General features: G+C 50.4%; 1 protein-coding gene across 4 annotated transcripts in view; it reads left to right on the forward strand.

The window, feature by feature from the left end:
• The window catches only part of adka (adenosine kinase a), a 96,457-nt gene that overhangs the window by 35,212 nt on the left and 37,704 nt on the right, over positions 1-23,541 (forward strand). For 3 of the 4 annotated variants that reach the window (XM_076973805.1, XM_076973807.1, XM_076973806.1), the window contains 2 exons: positions 16,533-16,705; positions 19,223-19,331. In XM_076973805.1, the coding sequence (XP_076829920.1) occupies positions 16,533-16,705; positions 19,223-19,331 (282 nt within the window). Of the gene's footprint in view, positions 1-15,532; positions 15,634-16,532; positions 16,706-19,222; positions 19,332-23,541 lie in introns of those variants that run through there. The other variant, XM_076973808.1, reaches the window with a different exon arrangement.

Genomic DNA, 23,541 nt, shown 5'->3' on the forward strand with positions numbered 1-23,541 from the left:
GCCTGAAGCACTTGATTTAAAGTGTTTTTGTAAGTATTTATTTTAGCTAATGTGTCAACTGAAAAACCGTGTAAAAACCGTACAATTACTTCTTGGCTCCACCATAAACAGAAAGATATATAATGTAAGCGTGCTGCTAGGCTTCATGAACACCCATTCAGAGCAGTCAGTGAGTCACGCTGTGGCATCGGGGTGCTGTGAGATGCTCGCTTGATGCTCATAGGAAGGAAAAAAAAACAACTCTTTTGGGTCTTGTCAGTTTTTCAAAGCAGATTTCATAGAGGCTACCAAGGCTGTCTGATTATAGCTGTCTTATTGGATCAAAGCCGTCAAACACTTTTAAGCGTTTTAGATTTTAAATTGTTTTGATCACATCTAGTGCCATTTTAAAGCTACAACTACAACTCCCTGCTCCAGTGACCCAGTTAAACGCTGCCTTACTAGTGTTTGTAAGCTAACTCCAGACATACCGGCATGTGTAGGTGAAGAATGCCAAGCGTTATCAGCCCAGTGTATTTCCAAACATATTCCCAACATTCCAACATCTGAAGCCCCCCCCCCCCCCCCCCCCATTTCGAGTGCAGGCAGCAGTAAAAGAGCCAGCTGCCAGACTCTGCCTTCTCCTCCTGAGCAAAAGCTGTCAAGTTAATTGCAAGTTTTACAGGAATGTTGCCGCTGCCTGCCATTAACTTGTGAAGTGATCCGTGCTGCCATTGTTTTGATTGGTATCATCCCAGGCAATTAAGGCTAAATTCCCCCTGCCAATTAGATATTTAATATCCCACTGTTAACTTTTAATAATCACTCTGCTTTTCTTTCTGGTCTGTTTTATGACATAGACTTGCTGTTAAATTCACGCCTGGTTGGTTTGCACCAATAAACAGGAGTGGAAGTTATATTTTACCTGGTAATGTCTTACTGCCATATATTTAGATGATGTTGGACTCCTGGATGATGAAGCACTTTTGCGGAGTAAGATGAGAGCCTGTGTTTTCTTCTCCCCTCTCATCGCTGCGTGTGATTAATGCAGGCATGCGTACGGTGAGTGACCTCATTAGCCAGGTCAGGCTTCCTCTGACCTTTCCCTGCTCTTCTCTATGCAAATCCACCCAACTGCCAATGAAGAAATGTTCCTATGACTCCTGCTTCACAATTTATTTTTCAAATAATGCAGCGCATGGCGATCGTGTCCCGTCCGCCGTGGGTTTGGGCTAAACTGCTTTGTATGAGCCTTTTGTTAAACTAATTGAGGTAGTTTAACGAACCTCTGCGTTCCCCCTCCGCTGTTCGTGAGTAGCCTCCCAGTGGGGGCCTGGTCCGATGTAGCACGGGTCAGGCCACGCAGGGTATCCATGTGCACGGGAGGAGTTGTCTTACATGCTGCTTCTAAGCTTCCCGTAGACTCTGCCCCGCACTCAAACCTAATTAAGGAGAGAGCGGTGTGCCTTGCAGCGATCTCCATAATTCATAACAACCAGCCCGCCACCACCTCTCACGTACCTGCCTCCGTCTGTTTGTCTAAGTGACAGGAGGAGGGGAGGGGCGAGAAATTAGACACACATTAGCATAACGGAGCTATAGGGGGGGGGGGGGGGGGGGGGGGTTGTGGCGTGCACCAGCGTGCCCGTACACGTGCACGTGCGCGACCTCTCCGGGGCTGGCCACGGCTGGGCTTTGACAGGCAGGCCTGGTGGTGGAATGCAGCTGTGCTGACATCAGTGGAGGGCCGTCTCTGGAGGCCCCTGGCAGCTCTGCTGAGGAAGCAGGTCACCTCGTGACAAGCTGATAGAGCAACTATATTTGTCTTGGAGAGAGAGAGAGAGAGAGAGAGAGAGAGAGAGAGAGAGAGGGGCGGGAGCGCCAACCCGGAACAGGTGTTACTGTGTTGTCTCCTTGTTTTGATGCATTGCCCGTTCCGTTCAGAGCTACTTCTGTACACGAACTAACACCCACAAGAAATCAGATTTATTTGTTTGTAAGAGCCCATGGTTTTACTGTACCCTTATAGTAAGCGATCGTGTCCTTTCGTGCCCGTCCCACATATGTTAGCGAAACGTGAAGCACGGCTTGGTTTTGCTCTGCTTGTTTTTCATTAGCGTTCATGATCTCCAAAAAGCACCAGCAGCTTCATCTCTGCTTTACTTTGGCATTTAAGAACTAAAACCCGGCCCTAGTCAGCCAAGACCATGAGGGTTATTTGCAGCCATAATTTGCTTGTTGAAATACCTTAAACCCATAATATTTCAGCAGCATAGTACATTAAGATCACAATCATTTTAAATCTGCCTCATTCATTCTCGAAGCCAGTGTGGTTGAGTACACATGTTCCTGAGACTGACTATGCATACTAGTTAACAACTGAGTGTGATTATTGAGTTTAACATCTTTTATTTTCTAAAAGTGGCTTTTCACTGCCTGTTTCACAGTCAACCAGACCCTCCCTGAACCCTGGTGTATTTTCTGCATAATGAGCAGTGAGGCGGTCATTTGGAAGTCTTTGGGAGTACTTTGGAGATTTGCCATCGCCGTGTCAGTGTATATTATTTTGGGGTGGGTGTAACTTCCTCATGCCAGTCACGGGTGCTGGTGTTAGCAGGTCTGGATTCCTGTGGCGGCCAGCTGTTTGTTATTTTTCTGCACTGCTCTTTAAGAAACTGCAGGAGGTAAAGATGAGGGGGTTCTAATCATTAGCACATTAGCCTAACACAAATACTCTGGGGGGGTGTGAGCTGGTGGCAGGGATAGAGGACTTGGGCTTGGGGGGCTGTGCGGGGTTGATTCATCCGAGAATTGTTTACTGCGTTTCTAAAGCAGCATTAATAAATGGCATCCCTTGTTGACGGCTGAAACGGCTCTGTAGAGCAGCGCTTTGGTGAACTGCATCTTGGGATTTAGAGAGTGGCGTGTGAGCGTAGCCGCAGGGCCCTGCTGCCTGCGAGAGAACCTCGCTGCTGAGGAACAGGGCACGTCACGCTCTCGACTAAAGGGGGGAAAGTGACAGGCTTTAGCTCTGTAATTAATCTCAGCTTTGATCCATGGGACCAGTACAAGTGTGCCGTTCCAGGCAAAGGCAGAGCCCAGGGAGGAAATCTGAAATCATTTTAATTGTGGAGGCCAGTTCTCCCAGCAGGGGGGTTTCAAGATGCTGGTAATTTTCTTTGTTTGTTTTTGAAACGTAATCCCCTATTGAATCAGCGTGATTGTTAATTGCTGGTCAGAATTCTGCCTGACTGTAGGGGTCCTTTGGATGAATATTTCATCACCGTTTTTTTTTTCTTCCCTCATTTCATATTACAGCGTTTGGCATATCTGAATCCTTCCATAAGCAGAACAGCTGTTAATGGGTAATGAGGGTTGACGAGGTTATTATGAAAATAAGCTCCTTCGTTTGCATCTTGACTCTAAATAGAGGGCACTCTGCCTAACAGTTTATTTCCCCTTTAATATCTTCACTTGATGTCTTTTTTGTTCATTTCAAGATGTTGGCAGGAACTTTGCAGAACCAGCAGCCTGCAAAATCCCAAACTACTTTTCTGTGCCCCGTTAGTTATGTTGCTGTGGTCTGGATTTGACTAGACTTTCCCACAGCTCTATTAAAGTGAATAAAGATTTTTGTGGTGAATGAGCGGTTGGGAGAGTAATGTATTGATTTCAGGGAACGAGAGCCAACCTAAAGCTGAGTTACACTGAGGCAAGTCTGGGAGCGCAGGCCAGTATGTTGAAGGAATTAATGTTGGAAGGCCTGTAGGTTCACCAGTCCCAGGTGTCTGGGAGAATTTCTTCTGCTCAGAAACCGAAGACGAGAGGAAAGCGGAGAGAGGACACGGCCTGTGAGGAGTGAGGAGAGGCGGAATCTCCTCAGCGTTTGCCGAACGCTGCTGCTCAGCTGCGCGTGGCCTGCCAAAGCTAACAGGGTCTGCGTGTGGGGAGGCGAAGCTGGCAGCGTTAGCTCTGAATGAGCTCGTCTATACAGGCCGAACTTCTCGCCGTGTTCTTGGGCGGTGCTGTCAGAGCGGGTCTGCCCCTCCCTTCTGTTCTCGCAGGCATTCGCACCTTCGGAGTGGAGCCGGAGTGGGACAGGTGGCCAGAGAGAGAGAGAGAGAGAGAGAGAGAGAGAGGAGGGCGTGGGGAGCGTCGGGTTTGGGGAGCGGTTGGCGGCAGAAGGAGAGAGAGGGAGGGGTTTTGGGGGGACAGGAGGGAACGAGAGTTTGAGAAGGATCTGCTGCTCAGGTGCCATAGCTTGATAAATCAGCTCGAGCGCCAAGGACGGCAGGATAATTGAATTGTTTTGGTATGGTTGTCCTGAAGTGGATTGTGTGTTAAATGTGTAGACTATCTCTCTTTCTATCTTTCTTTTTCTATTCCCCTCTTGCCCTCAACTCTTTCTTCTCTCACTCTTTCTCTCCCTCTCTTTTTATCTGGGGTGGGGTGGCCAGGCTGAAATCGGATCCAGTGCTTGGCTGAACTGCGGCTTCTCTTGGCCTGAAACTCCAGGGCCTGTGGGAGCCATCACGGAGCAGAATTCACATTTTTGCATTTTCAGATGGATTTAACTGGAGAGCGGACTCCCCAGCACCGACCCTGTTAACATTCTGCCGTGTCTGGGAACGCGCGGCGCAGGGCGGCCTTTACAGGATCCAGCGCTGGACTGGCCCACGAGGTGTTGGGTTTGGCAAGCAAAGAGAGCTTTAGAGAGACGTTTTTATGGGCACAGAAATACATCTGCCACAGCTCTCAGTGTGTCTATTATTCTATAGTGCCTTAATGGTCTGGAGAGGAATCATTTCCTGAGCACAGTTAACTACATGCTTAGCGAAACCCAATCCAAAGCAGGCGGATTGGGAGAACCTGATGGACTAGTTCCCAGCTTTCTGGCAGCTCTCACACAGCTCTGTTACACCACACTTACAGTCAACCCAGTCACATTGGCCTTAATTTATAACATTGATTAAATTTATGCCAGAGTATGTAGAGGGGTGTAGAACACTTTGCTTCCTCTCTGATCCCGAATGAGCCGTGTCAGTTCTCTGTGATCTCTGAGCTCTGCTGTGATCTAGTGTTCCTGCTGCACGGTCTCTAAGGAATTTCAGCTCTCCAAGTGAAGGTGCACCTGAGCTGCTTTCCTTTGAGGGGTGTTTTTTGAACTTTTCAGTTTAGCTGGAAAATCAACTCTTTGGTAGGTGAACTTTGAGGACCTATGTGTTGGTACTTGGGGTGGTGGGGTTGAGGGTGGAGGGTGGAGGGTGGTGTTGGGGTGGGGGAGGTAGAACAAAGAGAGGATCCTTCTCCTACACTGATTGCTTCGGTGCAGTGAACTAGCACTCTGTGAACCCAAGCAACGACTCAATTAGCATAGATCACACCTCATCTGAATATATGAATGAAAATCAGAATCGCATTTATTTGCCACAATGTCATTTGTCTTGGGATGTATGATGTTGCTCATTACAGAAACAGCACAACCAGTGGCCACAGGCATACATTAATGTGGGTAGACAGCCATATATCAGGACAGATTATGCACAATGCATTATCTAATGCTAAGTAAAACCATATTATTTTATAATTTAAGTAATCGATATTAAGCTTGTGGGCACAATTTTGTAATTCAGAAATGTAAAAATACCATTTACAAGGCAGTTTAATGCAGACATTATGCTAGTAAACATTCGATTCAGTGTCTAATGTTAAGAGGCTTTTCTGCAAGGTGCTGAATCATCCGCTAGTATAGCAAGCATATGCACTGCTTTGCATTGTTTGTGCAGGAGGGTTGACGGACGTCAGAGATTATATCTGGCTTTTGTGATGAGTTCCAGATTGTTCTTTCCGCACCACGGTGTTCCACTTCCGTTCTCTGCTTTCATCCTTTCCCATAATTCAACCTGTAAGGGTCATATGGCTGAGTGACTGGTAGGGGCTTATTCCTCTATGTGCTCAAGTGGGCATAAGTCAAAGTGGGGCACACAGGCATATAGTGTACCTGTACCGGTGCTCAGCTGTTCTGAGGGCTGTCCTAACATACTCAGTTGTCTTTGATGATTGTAAATCTATTTGCAAATTGAGTGGACCACACTAATTTGCAACAGTTTATTTAGTAGTCGATTACAGATGATGGTGTTGAATGCTGAGGTAAAACCCACAAACTAGGATCCCAGCGTGTGTGCCTCCACTGTCCAGAAGTGAAGGCCCATGTTTACAGCATCATCAAATGATCTGTTTGCTTTAAAGCCAGATTGGAAGAGGTTTGGGAGTGGAGCGATGGCTGGTTTTAGATGGAAGACTCGAAAAGACACTGGAATCATGCCGTTACCGCCAGAGTTAACGCAACAGACCTGCAGTCTGAGCGCTGTACGAGTGACTGACAGGGCTTCTTTCATCAGTGTAGTGAAAGATAAGGGAGGTGGTTTTGTCCTTTCAAACTGCAACAATAATGGACGACTTGAAGCAGTCAACAACAAAGCCCAATGCCAGAGATGCATTAGAGACATATGTAAACACTGAACCTGCTTCAGAGCACGGCGGGGGAGATCTGGATGGAGCCAGATCCCTACAGATTTATGCATGGGCCGCAGACGTCTTGCTGTCTAATGAGGAAGGCAACAGCAAATGACACCCCTCCTGATGGGGAGAGGACTACGATGGTGGAGAGCAGCGTAAGAGCAGTCAGACGCTTAGAAGAAAGACATGAAGAAGACCGCGTCTCCTGAAGCGCACCCCAGACACCACACGCTTTCCCTCACTTATGTGGGGCTGTGTTCGCCCGCGATTCGGGTTGTAAAAAAATAAAATAAAAGAACGTCCGGGATGGGGGGGGGGGGGAGTTTTTGGCAGTGATCAAATTGCTAACAACTGTTCTGTGGTGTATGTAATCTATTTCATTTGCAAAGAACAAATCTCGTGGGAGCGCAGACATGAGCACTTTGGTTAGTGCGATCTCCAGCTGCAAGGCCTTCGCAGTTCCTTACTCGCAACAACACCACATGCTTTCTTTTGTCTTCACACAAACGTCAGAAGGTCCTGACATATTGTTTAAGCACTTTCAGAAAGACAGCAACGTTGAGTAATGATTAAACTTTTCTATTCCAAAATAGTTCATTAAAAAAAAGAGCCTTCCTTGTATTGAATTCAGAACAGATGACGGTGAGCTTGATAACGACTCCACTGCAGTAACAAGGTTTCTGTTGTGTGCGTTTGGATAGATGGCGCTTGTCATAATGCGGGGTCACATTCATGGGTAACCCCATTAGATGGGTCACCGGCACAGATATGGAAGCCAATAAAAAAGAAGAGAAAGGGAAGCAGATGTCTTTATTCTTTTGATTAAGTGGCCTGTTACATTAGCAAATAAGCATATTAATGGATTGCCGCACATCTCCTAATGATCCTTCAATCTGCCTCTTCTCTTCCTGATGTGTGTATGTGTATGCGTGAGACAGACCGGGCCCAGAATCACTGCTCATTTACAACAGCAGGTGTCAGTGGCGTTGGCTGGGCTTATTGATTAAACCCATGCCGTAAGCGGTGCCGGTCACCGGCACAGCGACCGCTCCCGCCCGCCGCCATGGGGCTCATTCATTGTGCTGCGCGCCCGGTCACAATCCCTCCGCCTCGGTGTCACTCTCACGCCACGCCACGCCCAGCGCACGGAAGAAAAAAGGCAGTTTAATCCACAGATCCTCTACCCGCACCGCCCCACGCTTCCAGGGCCCGATCCACACGGCATGCTTTATGGTTTGGTAATGGCACTCTTATTTTTCACCAGAGCACCGCCGCCGTCTTTATCGAGGCGGTGTATATGGAGACGAATGGGGTGGCCGGGCCCCAGCGCTCCGAGCTCGGCCGGCGGATCCTCGGGAATCTGGAGTGCTCGCAGCCTCGTAAATCAGACTCCCAGCGCTCACTCATGTCTCAGACAGTCTTCTCCGCCGCCAGATATGAGCCCTTCTGCTCTCTGTTAAACTCCTGCAGATGTTTCCAGGCCCGGAGGGGGCCAGACGGCGGGGGTGTCGGTGTTCCTCATGACAGGGCCATGTAATCCTATACACACAGCTGCCAATTGTCTATTGTTGAATGTGCTCACTTTTATTTTCGCGTGTTCTATCCACTACACGCATACCCACACACATTTAGCTGTCAGCTAAGTGTCCCGTTGCATTGTCCTGGAACCGTCTGAGAAACACCTCCCAGTGTCGGTGATGGATAATGCGTCAAACTCGAGGTTTTAAACCTTAGGTCTCCACCGTCATGTTCCATTGTGTCTGGTGTTGAGTTTGTCGTGTTGTCTGGGTTGATCTTGCTTTGAGCAGTTTTTGTAGTGGTTGTTGAGTTCTTTTGGAGCGGTTTGCATCAGACTGTAGGCTCACTGTAGGCTGATTGGGCAACATTCTTCTCTCGGTTATTGAGGAGGTGAAAGGTCGATCTGTTTGTGTCTGCCTATCTGCGTGGCAGCCGTCACCAGACGCTCAAACACAGCCAAAGTCACTGATGTAACTGTTTATGTAAACAAGTGACCTGGGATGGATGATTTTTAAAGAATTTTTGTACGTATATATTTTATTCCTTTTTTTATTCTCATAATTTAGTTGCCTACTTATGATACAAATAAATTCATCTTCCTCCTCACTGACACGTTTCTGTCACACTGATCAAAGTAGAAAACTGGATTTGGCTGCTTCACACTGCCTGGCAGCACGGAGGTCAGAGGTCACTCAACAGCAGTGTGAAGATGGGGTTGGGCATGGGGGGGGTTACCTTCTGCCTGCTGGCTCGGAAAAGCCCCTTTCATTCACAGAGGAAGGGGACTGCAGTGGGGGTGGTGCTAATTTGTGTCCATAAAAGCACACAAAGCTCTAATGCAACGGAGAGCTCCTTCAGACAGAGGAGTTTATTAACGCGCGTGAATGATGGTGCTTCTGTCTCATCCTGGAGAGCTTGAGCAGGACAAACACTACTGCCATCAACCTGCTTCTTGTTCACGGCCAGGGTGGCTAATACCGTCGTAAACGAGGACCTTTTCATGGTATGATGCAGAGGTTTTGTTGGCTGTCAGTCTGGTTCCCAGCCGGTTTGATCTAACACTTTTCTACACGGTGTGTGTGTCATGTTCCCCTCTTCACACTCTCTGCCACTGTCTCTTTCACTCACACCTAGTTTGATTATTTACAGTTCTCACCCTCTCACACACTTTTTATTCTCACGTTCTCTTTCTCTTTCGCATTTGCCTTTTCTTCTACCCCTCCCACTTTGACACTCTCACTCTGTTCCATCTCCCCTCTCTTTCTCTCTCCATCTTTCCCACCTCCCCCTCCTTCTCCCCCTCCTGCCCTTTGACCACCCCACCCCCATCCCATATGTACCATGTCGCAGGCCGCCACTGATCCTTTCCCTGTGGGTGTCTGACATGTTCTGAAGATCAAAGCAGAGTGTCAATCTCAGGTCCGGGGGCAAAACCAATTCACCTGCAGCTCAGCTGGACCAGGGGAGGCCCGTCTCAACCTCTTTCTGTCTTTTCCAGGGGTGTGAGGGGTGGTCTTGGGCATAGAGGCAGCACAGCTGCACTCCCGCCCCATGGAGTCCGACGCCCCTTCCCCCTCGCCCAGACACCCCCCTCCCTCGCCCGCCATCTCCCCGCAGACAGGATTAGCTTCCCAGTCTGACCGTGCCGGACCAAGGAGCGCAAAGCACCCTTTTACGACTAGATAAACTCCCGCCATAAATTGGACGACGGGTTTCACGGCCTCTGCCTCTCCTATTAACGAGAGATCGGGAGCAAGCACAGTCCGGCCTAGCAGCGCTGCTCCTGAACTATTTCAGCAGACAGGCAAGGAGCTCCAGTGGCTCTTGGGCAGCTCTGGGGCCGCTCTGGGGCCAGCTTCCGGGACGCTCGGCAGAGGGAGCCGGCTGGGGCTCACCGTCATGTCCCCAGCCCAGCAGCCCAGCCTTGTTTGTCTTATGCATAATTCAGAAGGCCTCCCATGTGCCCCACAACAGGCCTCGGTGCTGTATGTTTAACGAGGAAGAGCTTAGGAAAGCGAGCGTGTTTGTCAGATAAACCCTGACTGGCCTTGATACGTTAGGGTGCTGTGTGGCCGTTGCGGCGTCTTGAGAGGGCATGCTGGGAAGAAACTCCACCACTGGCTCTGTGGTGAGCTCACCTGATCTCACAGGAGATAGCAGCAGGCACTGCCTTCCTGTGTGTGTGTGTGTGTGTGTGTGTGTGTGTGTGTGTGTGTGTGTGTGTGTGTGTGTTTGTCTGTGGTAATGTTCGTGTGTGTGTGTGAGAAAAGGAGAAAGAGAGACGCAGGATGGTGTCATTTAGTCCGTGCGACCGCTATGTTCAAAGGGACTAGCGGCTGTAACCCAAGCTCACCTCCTCCCCCCTCTCTTTGGTGTCCGAAACGTGACACGCCGTTCTCAGCCGGGGCCTCCGCTCAGGGCCCCTGATGGAAGTGGCCATCGTGGGCGGCTAACGGTGGCGGGAGCACCTGTGCGGGAGAAAGTACCCCAGCACACCTGGACAGGCGTGTTGTCTGATTACCGGTTCCGACTGGCCTTGACCCGGCCGCGTCAGGAACGACGTGGGCCGAGATGTTGCGCGAGAGCCAGCCGCGAGGAGCCTGGGCTCACTACACTCGCGCCCTCGCTGCCTACACTCAGAGAAAATTAGATGGTGCTGAAATGGCTACGATTACAGTGGAGCTTGGCAGTGTGTTATTTTGTTCCCTGCAACTGTAGATTTTGAGAGGGAGTGTGGGTGGGGTGTCGGTGGGGTGTAGATCTTTGGTGAGGAGTGTGCGTGTTGGGGCTGAGCCCCCGAGCTGCCCTCCCACCCCCCCGCGCGGGGGAGGGTGTCGTGTCCGGGCGTCGGCCCCGGCGGGAGACGGGCCCGCGAGGAAAAGCTCACGGCAGTGATGGCAGCGTGTACCTGGGTGGGGCGGGAGAGTACATGGTGGAGATGGTACGTAACCGCATGTGTGGCCAGCTGAGCGTGAAACGAAGCAGATAAAAGAAACTGACCAGATGTTTCACTCTGCAGGGGGCCGGGTAGGGGTGGGGTGAGGGGGGGGGCAAACAGAAAGGAGTCCAAAGCTTGTTATCCTGTTGAGAGAGAAGAGACTTGAGTCCTGTAGCGATGAGTGATTTAATGCAGCCAGGCAGGACTCATCACTGTCCCCCCTCAGTGACAGATCTCTCTCTCTCTCCCCCTCACTCCACCTCTCTCTCTCTCTCTCTCTCTCTCTCTCTCTCTCTCTCTCTCTCTCTCTCTCTCTCCCCCTCACTCCACCTCTCTCTCTCTCTCTCTCTCTCTCCCCCTCACTCCACCTCTCTCTCTCTCTCTCTCTCTCTCTCTCCCCCTCACTCCACCTCTCTCTCTCTCTCTCTCTCTCTCTCTCTCTCTCTCTCTCCCCCTCACTCCACCTCTCTCTCTCTCTCTCTCTCTCTCTCTCTCTCTCTCTCTCTCTCTCTCTCTCTCTCTCTCCATCTCTCCCACCCTCCTGGGCTTTGGTGCCAGGCTGGCAGCCTCTGATGGGCAGACGGCAAGTTGTCTTCATTATAATGCCTTTATTTATTCATGTGTCTGTGGCCAGTGACAGCAGAGGCTGTGCTAGTCTGTCCCCTCTGCCTGCGTCCTCAGAGATATGACTCACATTCACCCCCTCCTCTCCACCTCTCCCTCCCTCCCTCCCTCTAGTGGAGTGCTACTTTTTCTTAGCTTCAAATAAGAAAAGGGGGGAGGGGGGGTAGAGAAAAGAGACACGACAAAAAATACAGAAGGCTCATCAGTCAAATCTGATGGCTCATGTCAGCACAGGCAGGGGAAAGTGAAAGCATGCGTTTTCCGTGTGGTGGAAGTCTTTCCCTCTGCCACTGCTGAGAGGCAGCTGAGCCCGTGCGGGCGCGCCATTGCCAGATCGCTCACGGCCGCTTTCGTGCGCCTGCTGGCGGCCGGCTCCTCGCGCTCTATAAATAGCGGGCTGCAGTTTTGCCAGCTTGATAATTGGAGTTGCTTCCACCAGGTTACACAGGGGCTTTTAATCCCGAGACGCGACGGCTCTATCCGGGAGCTTTTCAGGTTGAGAGGAAGGTTGTCATTGTTTAAGAGCGCATTCACTAAGCTAAATGCGATTACATTATAATAGTGTGTCAACAGCAAATTAATCTAATTTTTGCTATTACCCAATACTGCCAAAGCGCCCTAATCGTGCATTGTGTTCAAATCACCTTATCTGAAGCCCTTGGCATCACATGTCCGTGTTGTTTTGTTAATGTAGGATTATGGTTCAAAATCATGCGCTGATCTGTATCTGTGGCTTTTTTTTGGCTATATGAATATAGTCCAAATCTCTCAAGCTGTTTAGTGACCCATAAGAAGAAAATAACCACAGTGCATGTGTTAAAATGCTTCATCACTAAATGGTACCTCACTGAGATGTGTTCAGTGCTGTGAGCCTTGCAAGCCAGTGGGACATTGCAGTTTCAGGCATTCTGAGTGGGCAGCCCAGCCTTCCTGTGCTGGGGTCCTAGAGTAAGATTGTCCTCTGCAGCAGTGCGAGGAGTAGCAGCTGGTTACTGCTGGGCTTCACAGTGGGACTGTCCCATAGCAGAGCTCTTCACATCTGCACCATGTCACCCCTACCGCCTCTCAGAGCGGAGACAGCACAACACACACAGGCCTGGAGGCTCTGAAGGTTCAACTTCACCTTTACAAATCATTTTTGTGGTTTAAATACTGGGCTCATGGAACAAGTGTGCATTTTTAAATCTAATAATACTTTTCCGATGGCCAGTTATGGCCTAGGTGTGATGTGGAGGGATTAAATATTTTTCTTCACTTCATCCTATTGCATAGGCTTCTCTCTGTCAGCTTATTCCTATATTGCATAATTGCTGGCAGTAGCAGACTCAGATAATTAATTAAGAAACAAGCAGTCTTATCTTGTTGCATGATGTACAGTCAGAACTTGCTTAACAGAGTGCCACACAGAACTTGTGTGTGGTGTGTCAAATGTTCAAAATTATATTGCACCACCTGTCTGAAGAAAACGTTCCAGTGGTTTCTCACCTCTCAAGCAAACTGTATGTGTGTGTGGGAGAATGAGAGTACATGTGTGCTCCATCTCTCTACATGCAGCTACACTGTGTTAGTGTGCTGCCCGCCGTGCGTGACCAGGGTGGGTGGGGGGTTTTGGGCCCTGTTGGGGGTTGGGTGGGGGGGGGGGTGTAGTGGGGCGCTCAGCAGGGGCCTCCAGTGCCTAATTTCCGCTCCCCGTGCCCTTGCGTAATGAAGCACCCCTCACGCCCGTTTACTCGCCATGGCTGCTGGGTAATTGGGATGTGACTGGGCATGAAGATCCCCTCACCCGGTGTAGCCCGACCTCCGTACGACCCTGCAGATAGCGCTTTTGTCTTAATGGAAGTATCATCTTTTATTTAGATCTCCATTTGAAAGTAATTGTCAGCAGGAGGGGGGTTATTGCAGGAGATGGAGACAAAGAGACCAGCGGCTGTGCAGCAGACGGCCTCGTCTGATTGGCTGTGTGTGTGTGTGTGTGTGTGTGTGTGTGTGTGTGTGTGTGTGTGTGTGTGTGTGTGTGAGTGTGACTGTGTTCAGTGGTTTCCTTTGATGATTTGTATACGAGCAGAGATGCAGAGGTGTGTGTGTGTGTGTGTGTGTGTGTGTGTGTGTGTGTGTGTGTGTGTGTGTGTGTGTGTTTGGCTCCAACCTGGCCACCAGTGTGCTCTCTGTTTTGGCTGTTCTTTGAAGAGCAAGTCACAACAATGATCATCTCAATCTATTAAGAGGAAGCTCTTACTGTAAGCATCTGCATTGTGACTGTGATTCTTGCAGTATGTCTTTCTTTGCAGTGGCACAAAAGAACACAAACACAAACTGGACCTGTGCTTATATAAACCCTCCTTTTCTTAATATCTGTATACATTGTATAATAAAGGCTAAAGGATTTTAAATAAGTGCTTTTGACACGTTTCCCCGCCCCAAGCAGGAGCTTGAAGGCTGTTCCTGTACACATGAAGCCTGTCACCGTATCGTTTCAAACCAGCAAGCACACAGCGCTGCCTCACACCTGAAGAGTCGAGGCCACAATGTGTGTGTGTGCTTGAGGCTGTCACACGTCCCCGTGTGATTGGCTGGTGATTCAGCTAGCCAGACAGAGGAATGCGGGATCCTGCCATCCAAGGCGTGTGTGCAGGCAGTCGCATTCTTTGAGGACTCTGTCCGTGGGTGGCACATGACATAGCTGTGATTAGAACCTGAATCCTAGTGGGCAGATACACCTAAGTGGTGCTACACATGACTTTTACTGGGGGACATCCTTTGGGGCATGTGAATAAAGTGGACAGAGAGTCCATAGGGCAGCACAGCTAATAAGCAGGGAGGACCTGTTAAGTCACACTCTGCCCGTAACACATCTTTTTTGAAGATCAGTCCTTCAGTATAGAAGTGTTTCCATTGAGAGTAAAAAAGGTGGAATTGACTTTGTGCCTCAAGAGGTTGTGCATGGACGTTTACATGTGATATCTGCTGTCAACTAATCACCGACATTTACTATATTAGTAACTAATAAATCAAAAAAAGAATTTGTTTATCATTTGGTTGTTCCATAGTTAGCGGCATCATGGCAGAGAGGAAGAAAACATTTGAAATGTTTTTTCAGCCGTTGGAGAAGCAGCACAGGTTGGAAGGGTCTACATTGACATTGTCTAGAAGAACGGTGATTAAAAATCTGACCCTGAGCACGAATGCCGAGTTTCCTGAAGAGAGAGCAGCTCACACTCTCCCTGAACACTTCTCCATGCTGATGCTCTCCGAAGACGCAGAGAGCCATTAGGAAGCCCGACTTCAGGAAACCAGGGGCTTTTGGTATATTTTGCCTTGTATCTACTTGATAACCAGGGACAAGGAGGTTTACCTTCGAATTATGATTTCAGAAAGGTTGTATTCTTTTTCTGGTATGGTTTCTCAGCCGTTGAAACGGTAAACAATGAAGAACCACGCCTGCTCTTTAGTGTCTGCTGTGTTGAAATATTATGAACAAAATGTGCGACTTCAGAGTTGCATCAACCCCCCCTGCCAAGTGCTAAAAGTCACTGACACTGCTAGAGAAGTTCTAGACTAGGAAGCTTCCTGTTTAATATCCATATGATTTGCATTATTGTACATATGATTCATAGCAAATGAATGTGTTTTTAAGAGAGCTGTGTGCCAGAGTAATTAAACTCTTCAAGGAAAACAATTGTAGGGGACAAAACACGATCAAAAGAACAATGATCGTAAGTCTGTAGTAGCATGCATGGATAACATAACATCCTGCGGTACATGTGTGAGGCTGTGCTCTAGCGCATGCTATGGCAGTAAACAATACGCAAACAAATGTGGCGAAGGTGTTGGCGAGCGCTTCACGCCTTATCCGCCATGTCTGCGAGCGAGCGTGCGTGCGTGCGTGCCTCGACAGTCCTCGGCCTGCGCGTTCATGTTTGGTGTATTCATTAGCGCGGAGGCGGCGCAGCGGACGTTTTCTACGCAGATGGCCGACGTGATCCCTCGCGGATGATGAATTTCTCGCGCATGCAGGTCATCCTGCCAGTGCAAGGTTGCAGTCCGACACGCAAGCGGTAAATCTTTGGAAGTTAAAGCCCAGAGAGCACTGAAACCCTGCAAAGTCCTCGTCATTATTCCCGTAAAAGTGGCCGTTTCACAAGTGCGTGTGCTGGAGGAAGAGTTGTGCCGTTAGCCGCGCGTGCAGCAGGCCCCGTGGGTCTGCGGCGGCACCGGGGCGCAGACACGCTCTCGCGGTGCTCGTCCCGACGGCGTCTCCGAGGCCGCCCTGCCTCTCTGTAAGCGCATGCGCAATCGCGCGGCTCTGCAGGCTTGTCTGCAAGAAGCCCTTGAATAACACCTGTCATCTGAATGAGCAGCCTCGTCGACAAAAATGGCGTGGGCCATATATAAATGCGATCTCTTGGGATAAAATCAGAATGACTAATACATATATTAGCTCTCCCTCTCTCTCCACAAATATAAAAATGTGTGTGTGTGTGTGTGTGTGTGTGTGTGTGTGTGTGTGTGTGTGTTGCGTTGCAATGACTCATTCAGTCATGTTCATGTCCTAAAGAGCTTATTTTGAGGGCTTCTTAAGAGCAGATTTTTGTGCAGCACAAACTTTTTCAGTCTGTTCTCCTTCTCAGAGTGCTATTGCTTCCTGTTTTCACTTCTTATTCTCCCTCTGGGTTTTGTGAATACAGTCCTGCAGTCGAGATCTCTCTAGTGCAGTCACACTGCCTTTCCAGGAATTGTACCAGTCTACATAGAAAACCTGCCAGACTCTGGAAGTGCTATTTCCAGCCCAGCAAATCATTCCTCCCCCCACTCCTGGTGCCTTTTTTATTCGTTTTTTTCTTCTTTCCACGCTTCAGTGGAGAATCTGCGTTTACATTTCACAATAATCGCTTTTCCTCTCTTTCTCCGCCTTTCCTCTCTTTTCCTGTCCTCTCCTCTCCTCTCCTCTCCTCAGTGGATGATCCAGAAACCCCCCAAAGTGGCCACGTTCTTTGGCTGCATAGGGAAGGACCGGTTTGGGGAGATCCTGAAGGAGAAGGCCAAGGAGGCCCACGTGGACGCGCGTTACTACGAGCAGAGCGTGGAGCCCACCGGGACCTGTGCTGCCTGCATCACAGGCGACAACAGGTCAGCTAACCCTGCCCTCCGAGGAGGGCCTTTATCACTTCCTCAGGATCACACCTCCAGTCCTACACACACACACACACACACACACCATCCCAACGAGCGCTGGGACTCACTGTTCTCTCCCTGGATGTTGTTCTTCTTTCCACCAGACCTCCTTCCTTGTTCCTTTAGCGAGGTTAGGTCAGCAGATAGGTATTTTGATCGACTTGCTCGCCTTGGCCCCAGAAGGGTGCCAGATTCCATGGCTGGGCTGAGGCAGGCCGAGCCCATTACACGCCCACTACCCGTTGGATATCTCCAGACTCCTTTCGACTTTGATTCATTTAAAAATGTGCCCGAAAAGCAGGTGGATTTTTGAGCATGTTGTGGTATCACCTAAAGGCGTCTGTTCCCCTGAGAGGTAGAGATTCGATTGGGTTAATGATCAACAAACACTCACCAGCTAGTTTCCCTTGTGTTCGAAACACCCTTTCCGTTTTCAGAGGAAAATGGCCAAAGCCGGATTAAAAGATGTATTCCTTGTCAAAGACACCACTTTCAGCATGTCTACGCTGATGTTTTATGAAGTTTTACTGAAATGACGATTAGTGTGTGCTGCCCCTGTAAAATAAGCTGACAAAAATAAAGTGCTAAACTTGAGCTAAAAGCTCTTTTCATGGGAGTTGTGTGGAGAGACGCCTCCACTCCCACATATTTCCCCTCCTCTTTGAGCCCGGTTCTGAGAGCTCCGTGTCATCACGGTCCTTTTGTTGTGGACGGCTCTCGTGTCTCCACCCACTCAAGTGGAGACGTGCTGGGGCATGTCCGTGCCGGAGGTGAGTTGCCCATTAAGCGCTGGCCGTTTGATGTGGGCCCGCGTGGTGTGTGCCAGGCAGACGGGCCGGCATTGGGTCTCGGAGCGGCCGGTGAGGAGAGCAGGAGAGAGAGAGGGAGAGCTTTGTTTTCGGCTGCCGGGCTGGTGTTCAGGCCAGCTCGCTCGTAATGGGAGTGTTGGCTTATAGAGCTGTCAGCCGTGGCCTTGTGAGACTACTCATTACCGCCTCACCTGTCAGACCAGAGTCTTTCATTACCGGAGACCAGAGAGGTCACACACCACATCACACACACACACACACACACACACACACAAAATGCAACTCGTGCACACATGCCCCTGCAGCTTAAAGACTGACAGGACATTTGAGCTTAGATCGATAATGTTCCCAGAGTCTGCTTACTCCAGCAGCGGGGGCGTGCGTGGAGGAGCAGGAGGCTGTCGCAGGTGCACCCTATAGCGGTCATTGTACCGGCAGCCGGCTGGGCGGCCAGGAAACTGGCTTACGACGCTGCTGTCCTGAGGCCAGGCTGGGGTCACGCCGTGGGTCAGCGGCCTGCAGTGAGGAAGCTGCAATGTGCTGGAGTGCTCCTCTCAAACGCTGGTGCAAAAGTGCAGGGTGTCCGTGTTCGGCTCCGGTTCACCCCGACACTCTCGCTGCATAATAACGAGCCGTTCGCTAATCTGATTCAGATTAATTTGGTTCCATTAAGGTCATTATCAGAGTGCTGTATCAGGGCTTCCCCTCCCTCCGAAATCTGTGAGTAATATTATGCTAATATCCAGTCTTGCAGGCCAGAAGGAAGCTGTGCTAACAAGAGCATTGTTGGTATGTTTCTGTCCAAACAGATTTGTTTGTTGTTATGGTTGTACCTGTTGGGGTTTTTTTTTTGTTTGTTTGTTTGTTTTTTTCTTTGCTTGCATGCGGTCCACGCTGCCTCGAGCACTGTGACGGACAGCAGTGTGCTTAGACTGCACCTCGCCCAGAATTTGTCTAGTGCCCGCATCTCCAAAGGGCAGGAGCGCTCTTCTATTGATTCCCATTTGCGGCGAGACTGTATATATACTGTGGCACTTTCCTAGGGGTAATGCAACTTCAGAATGCCGGCTGGCCCACGGGGACGGCTTCCTCTCGCTAACAAGTGAATAATGAGAGGAGTTGTTTTTCAAACTGGAATTAGTTGTTTTTGTTGATGCGAGGACCACCAGGAGGTTAATGGAGAAGCAGTGGTCCCAGCAGAGCCACACACTTCCCCTGCATTATTGATTTGTTTGTTCATTTATTTATGGGAAAGGTCTTGTAAGGCATTTGCGCGAAGGGAGGAAAGAAAAAAAAATGGTGTGTTGATATTTAATTCTGGCACGGTTGACACTATGCAGCTGCTTTGCTAAACCAGCGTTCGTACATCAAGCTGGTTCGGCCTACAGCTATGTGCAATGGCTCAGGTGGTCCAGTGCGACCATGATGACTGACCTCAACCTTTCACCTGCACTTCCTAGCGCTCTGAAGTTTGGTAGCACAAAAGTAGCCCAATAGCCATGGTCTATTAGGCACTGAAGGGCCGTGTGATGAGCATTTTGAATGGCTTGCTGGATTGACAATACTGACGTGTACAGCAATTGTGAATGGTTCTGTTTTTGGACTGACAGAGTTTGAGTGATGTATGTGAAGGTCAGATTGTATGGTGTGTTTTTTGTTCTAGGTCTCTTGTTGCTAATCTGGCAGCTGCCAACTGCTATAAGAAGGAGAAACACCTGGACCTGGAGGAGAACTGGAAGTTTGTAGAAAAAGCAAAAGTCTTCTATATTGCAGTAAGTGAGCATGCGTTTCCATAGTGCTCCAAACTTTCAGAGTATCCACTGCTTTTTACTACATGACAAGGAACGGCCTTAAAATTATTTGTGAGCTGGTCCTTCTAGGCAGTTTGTTTAATGATCAAGGGTGAAGCGTGTACCCTTAGCTCTGTGATGTTTACACTGGAGAGAGAGAGAGAGAGAGAGAGAGTATAAGTAGGGAGTTAATGGTCTGGATGTTAGCCTAGGTGCGTGCTGTTATGTTGAGTGTTATGTCACCGAGCTTCTGTTCCAAACAGCTCACGCTGATCTCCACACAGCAATCAGATGCACTTCTGTTTCATGCCCTTAATAGGGCACTCCTGAATATGAGAGATGCTGATTGGCTGTGAGTTGCCCTGGAGTACATGAGAGCTGAGAGTCCTGATGCACAATTTATCTGGGCTAGAGAAACCGGGCTCTGTGACCCATGAGAGCACAGGGGTTCCTCTCAAGGGTCGCCAGGAGGGCGGGATGACTCACTCTCTTTGAAGGTCGCCGACTGGCCGAGCGTTTTCATTTACAGTCCACGGCCTTCTCACTCACCGTCCGCCTTTACGCACACAGCCGTCTGTGGGGGTCTGCATGGGGGTGGGGGGGGACAACCGGGTCCGGCAGCTGCCCCAGAGCGGCGTGCCGCTCCGCTCCTGACGGTGGAGCCTGACGGAGGAGCCGTGCGGCATGCGCGTTTCGGATGCGACAAACTGCTGCTCGTAATCATCCGTAATCAAGGTTGGTGTGAAGCGCCTGACCCCATTACACTCCGACCCCACCGTTAATGAGCCATTACAAATGTGATTGGGACGGCTCGCCACGCGGGTCAGTACCCGCTCTCGGCTCCGTTCACCAAGAGAAGAGAGGCGGCCATCTGCCCGGCGTTGGCCATCCTATCGTGGATACCTGCGACGTAGGCCCGTGATTAACCTCCGAGCAGGAATCACTCAATTTGGCAGCCATTGTAACGTGACGCTCTAATCAAATCATTTTCATCCCTGATTAAATGACTTTCATGGCGGTGCAGCGTGCTGAGCGGAGTGCCGGAGGGCAGCTGGGTAACGAGGGGAGAGGCAGCGCCGTGTCTGCAGGCAGGTCCGGAGGAACATCTGAGGACCCCCATGCTCCTCACCACTGCTCCTGACACGCCCGGGCTCCTCGGTCCAGAGGTGTAAGAGCTGTCCTGCTCGGAGTGGCTGGAGGAAGCTAAGAACGTTCTGCCTGTGATGAGAGGGAGAGAGAGAGAGGGGAGCAAGAGAGGTTTCCGGAACCAGACCGGCCGTGTTCCAGCGCTTCCCGAGAGCGGCGAGTCCGTTTGCTCTCCTGCAGCTAGCGATGGGTTCTGGTGGCAGAGGGAGCGACTCGCGCGGTGGACGTCTGGTTCAGACTGTCCACGGCTCAAATTTCCACGCAAATCAGAGCACAAGGCATCCCAGAGGGCTGCCTTGTTTCTCTTCTACAGGCCCAAACAAAGCCTTGATAGCAGCTTCTCCAGGTGCACTGCAGGTCCGAGCTCAGCAGGCATGTTTAATGCATTCGGCTGAGCTGTGGCCTCTGTTCACCTTCACTCAGCCTCTGTTCTTCCGTCTTCTGCTTTCCCCTATTCATTCTCTTTCCCTTCATTTTCTCTCTCTCTCTCTCTCTCTCTCTCTCTCGGTTTCTCCCTCTGTTCCCTGAACAGGAGCAGGGCAGGTCCTGGTGGAGAGGTGAAAGAATTGATTATCCAGTCTGAGAGTTCATTACATAGGCACATCCTCTCTCCTCCGCAGCCTGATCACCCTGTTCTGGCTCCCCTGCATGGCCAGGCCTTCCTGGAGAAGCACACTGCTGCACCCGAGCCCCGTGCGGCACGCCTGCCCAGTGCGCCCCGTCTGGCCCGTGCGGCCCGCCTGCCCCGTGCGGCCCGCCTGCTCTCTGAGCTCACGATCCCAGCAGAGCAGCCCAAGCACTCCCCTGCAGTCCCCAGTCGCAGGCCGGGCCCGGACAGGCAGCTGTCCTGCGCCTCTTCCCCCTGTCTGTCTCTGCTCTTGGGGCATTGCTGCTGTGTGAGGTCTTGGTCATGCTGGCATCTCAGTGCTTTCTAATGGAGCAGGCAGGACAAATAAACAAATGTGTACTGTCAGGGACCCCGAGTGCTTCTGCAGGAACCAGGCCGCTTATGCAAGTGATTTCCTCTTCTAGGTAACTGTCCTCGGCTCCAGCCTGTCTGTCCACACCCTGCATCTATTTGTCTCTCCTCTCTTCTCTCTCTCTGTCTCTCTCTCGACCTTACCTTGCTCTCTACATTATTCCCCCTTAATGTCACTTATTAAGGAGTGCAGAAAGCAATCAGAGTACTGACCTTCAGCCAATATTTAAGTATTCCCAATAATGCTGATAGTTTAAACATTGGAACATGGGAACTGTAGCACTTCAGTATATTAGCATATTATATTATCTACCATGGGTTATAGTTCGTAGCTCATATTTCATCATTTGTAGATCTGTGTGAATAGTATTGATCCGCAGTGTTTAGGAACTGGTAAATGCTTCATGGACTTTCTATAGAGCGTCACAGAGGCCTGCGAGAACCATATAGGAATACATAGAAACATATAAGAACTCACAGTAGAGGTGTAGAGGTGTTTACACGGAGCAGAGAACAATGTGATCAAAGCATTGGCTGAAACCAGACGTGTGCAGGAGTGGCTGAAAAGTCCTCTACCAGTCCCCAGAAAGCTCTTTACTGCACCTGAGGTGCTCGACAGTTAAACAGCCGTATTGGAGAACCGCCGTTAGACCGTGGGTGTGTCCGCAGCAGACGTTATACTTCATAAAGCCAGTCTGCTCATAATGAATAACATCCACTGAGCGATTAACACCAGCCGTCTACATTCACACGAAAGGCTCCACGCAGAATCGAGTGCTTCGCCGCACAGGCGGGTTTCCCGCGGCTTCCGGGTGGTTTTCGCCGGGCCGCGGCGGTGATGCACGCACTCTTAGGTGAGCAGGACCGGAACGGCGCGGCGAAGACCTCCGAGGGCCACCGGAGATCTGAGCAGATGTCCCTGTATCCTCCTCGGCCCGGTGGAGTTCCTCCCGTGAGCGGCGGTGACAGACTGTTGATGGCCCCTCTGTCCACTGACAGACAAAAGCTTTAGTCAGCTTTAGTGAGTCACAGGCTCACACACACACACACAGCCAGCCGGAGCAGAGCGCTCTGCCACTCCTCCTCACACACGCCTCCCCGCAGACACACATATTTACTTGTTTGATGATAAACAAGGGCAGTTTGTGAATCGGGAGTGGAGAGGCCAGCACAGCAGCGCTCTGCCGAGATTGTTTGTTGTTTTGAGAGGGCTGAGTGGAGGGCGGGCGGAGGCTGGGTGGGGCCACGGCCACCTACACCCCCACCTCCTCCGCTGGTGCGCTTAGGGGTGGTGATAAGGAACACCTCCTTGAACAGTAATCTCCATTGACTGGCGTTCCGAGTGGAAGACACCCCTGTCGGAACGTCATGCAGAGATTCCCATTTAGTTCCACCTCCAGCATTGATTTTAATTGACCTTGATGGCTGTCCATTCAGTGAGCGTTAGGCTCTTGGCTTCTCTCTTCTGGATAACCCCCCCCCCCCCCCCCCCCCCCCCCCCCACACACACACACACACACACACACACACACACACACACACTCTCTTTTTGTTCGACCTTTTTTCCCTCTTCATCTGTGAGTCAGATTAGTGGAGGGGAGTTTGTGCAGTAAAGCGCTGATTAATGAAGCCTGGCGTGGACTCCCAGAGTGCCCTGCCACTGAAGGGTGTGATTGGATGAAAGGCGAGTTAATGGAGTCTCGCGGCGGGCCAGGCAGCCCCGCGCCGGGCTCTGCCATCCAGCCTGAGCCGGAGAGAGAGCGGGCAGGCAGCCGCAGCCATCTTTCACAGACGGAGGGAGGGGAGGGAGGGAGGGAGGGAGGGGTGTTGTTGAACTTGTGCAAATGTTTGGTGGCAGGCTGTTGCTAGGAAATGAGGATCCTGAGGCGGAATGGTGCACAGTGAGCTGTAATGAGGGACAGGAACAGGGCTCGAGAAAAACACACGGGAAAACATTTCACACGGATCCAGGCAGCGCGGAGGAAACGTCGCAAAATTCCAGTTCATCGCAGCAGTGTTTTTTCCTCACTGCGCCTTTGTGTATTTGGTTGATTTTTTTTTCCCTAT

The sequence above is a fragment of the Brachyhypopomus gauderio genome, chromosome 15 (assembly GCF_052324685.1).
Source record: "Brachyhypopomus gauderio isolate BG-103 chromosome 15, BGAUD_0.2, whole genome shotgun sequence".
Taxonomy (NCBI): Eukaryota; Metazoa; Chordata; class Actinopteri; order Gymnotiformes; family Hypopomidae; genus Brachyhypopomus; species Brachyhypopomus gauderio.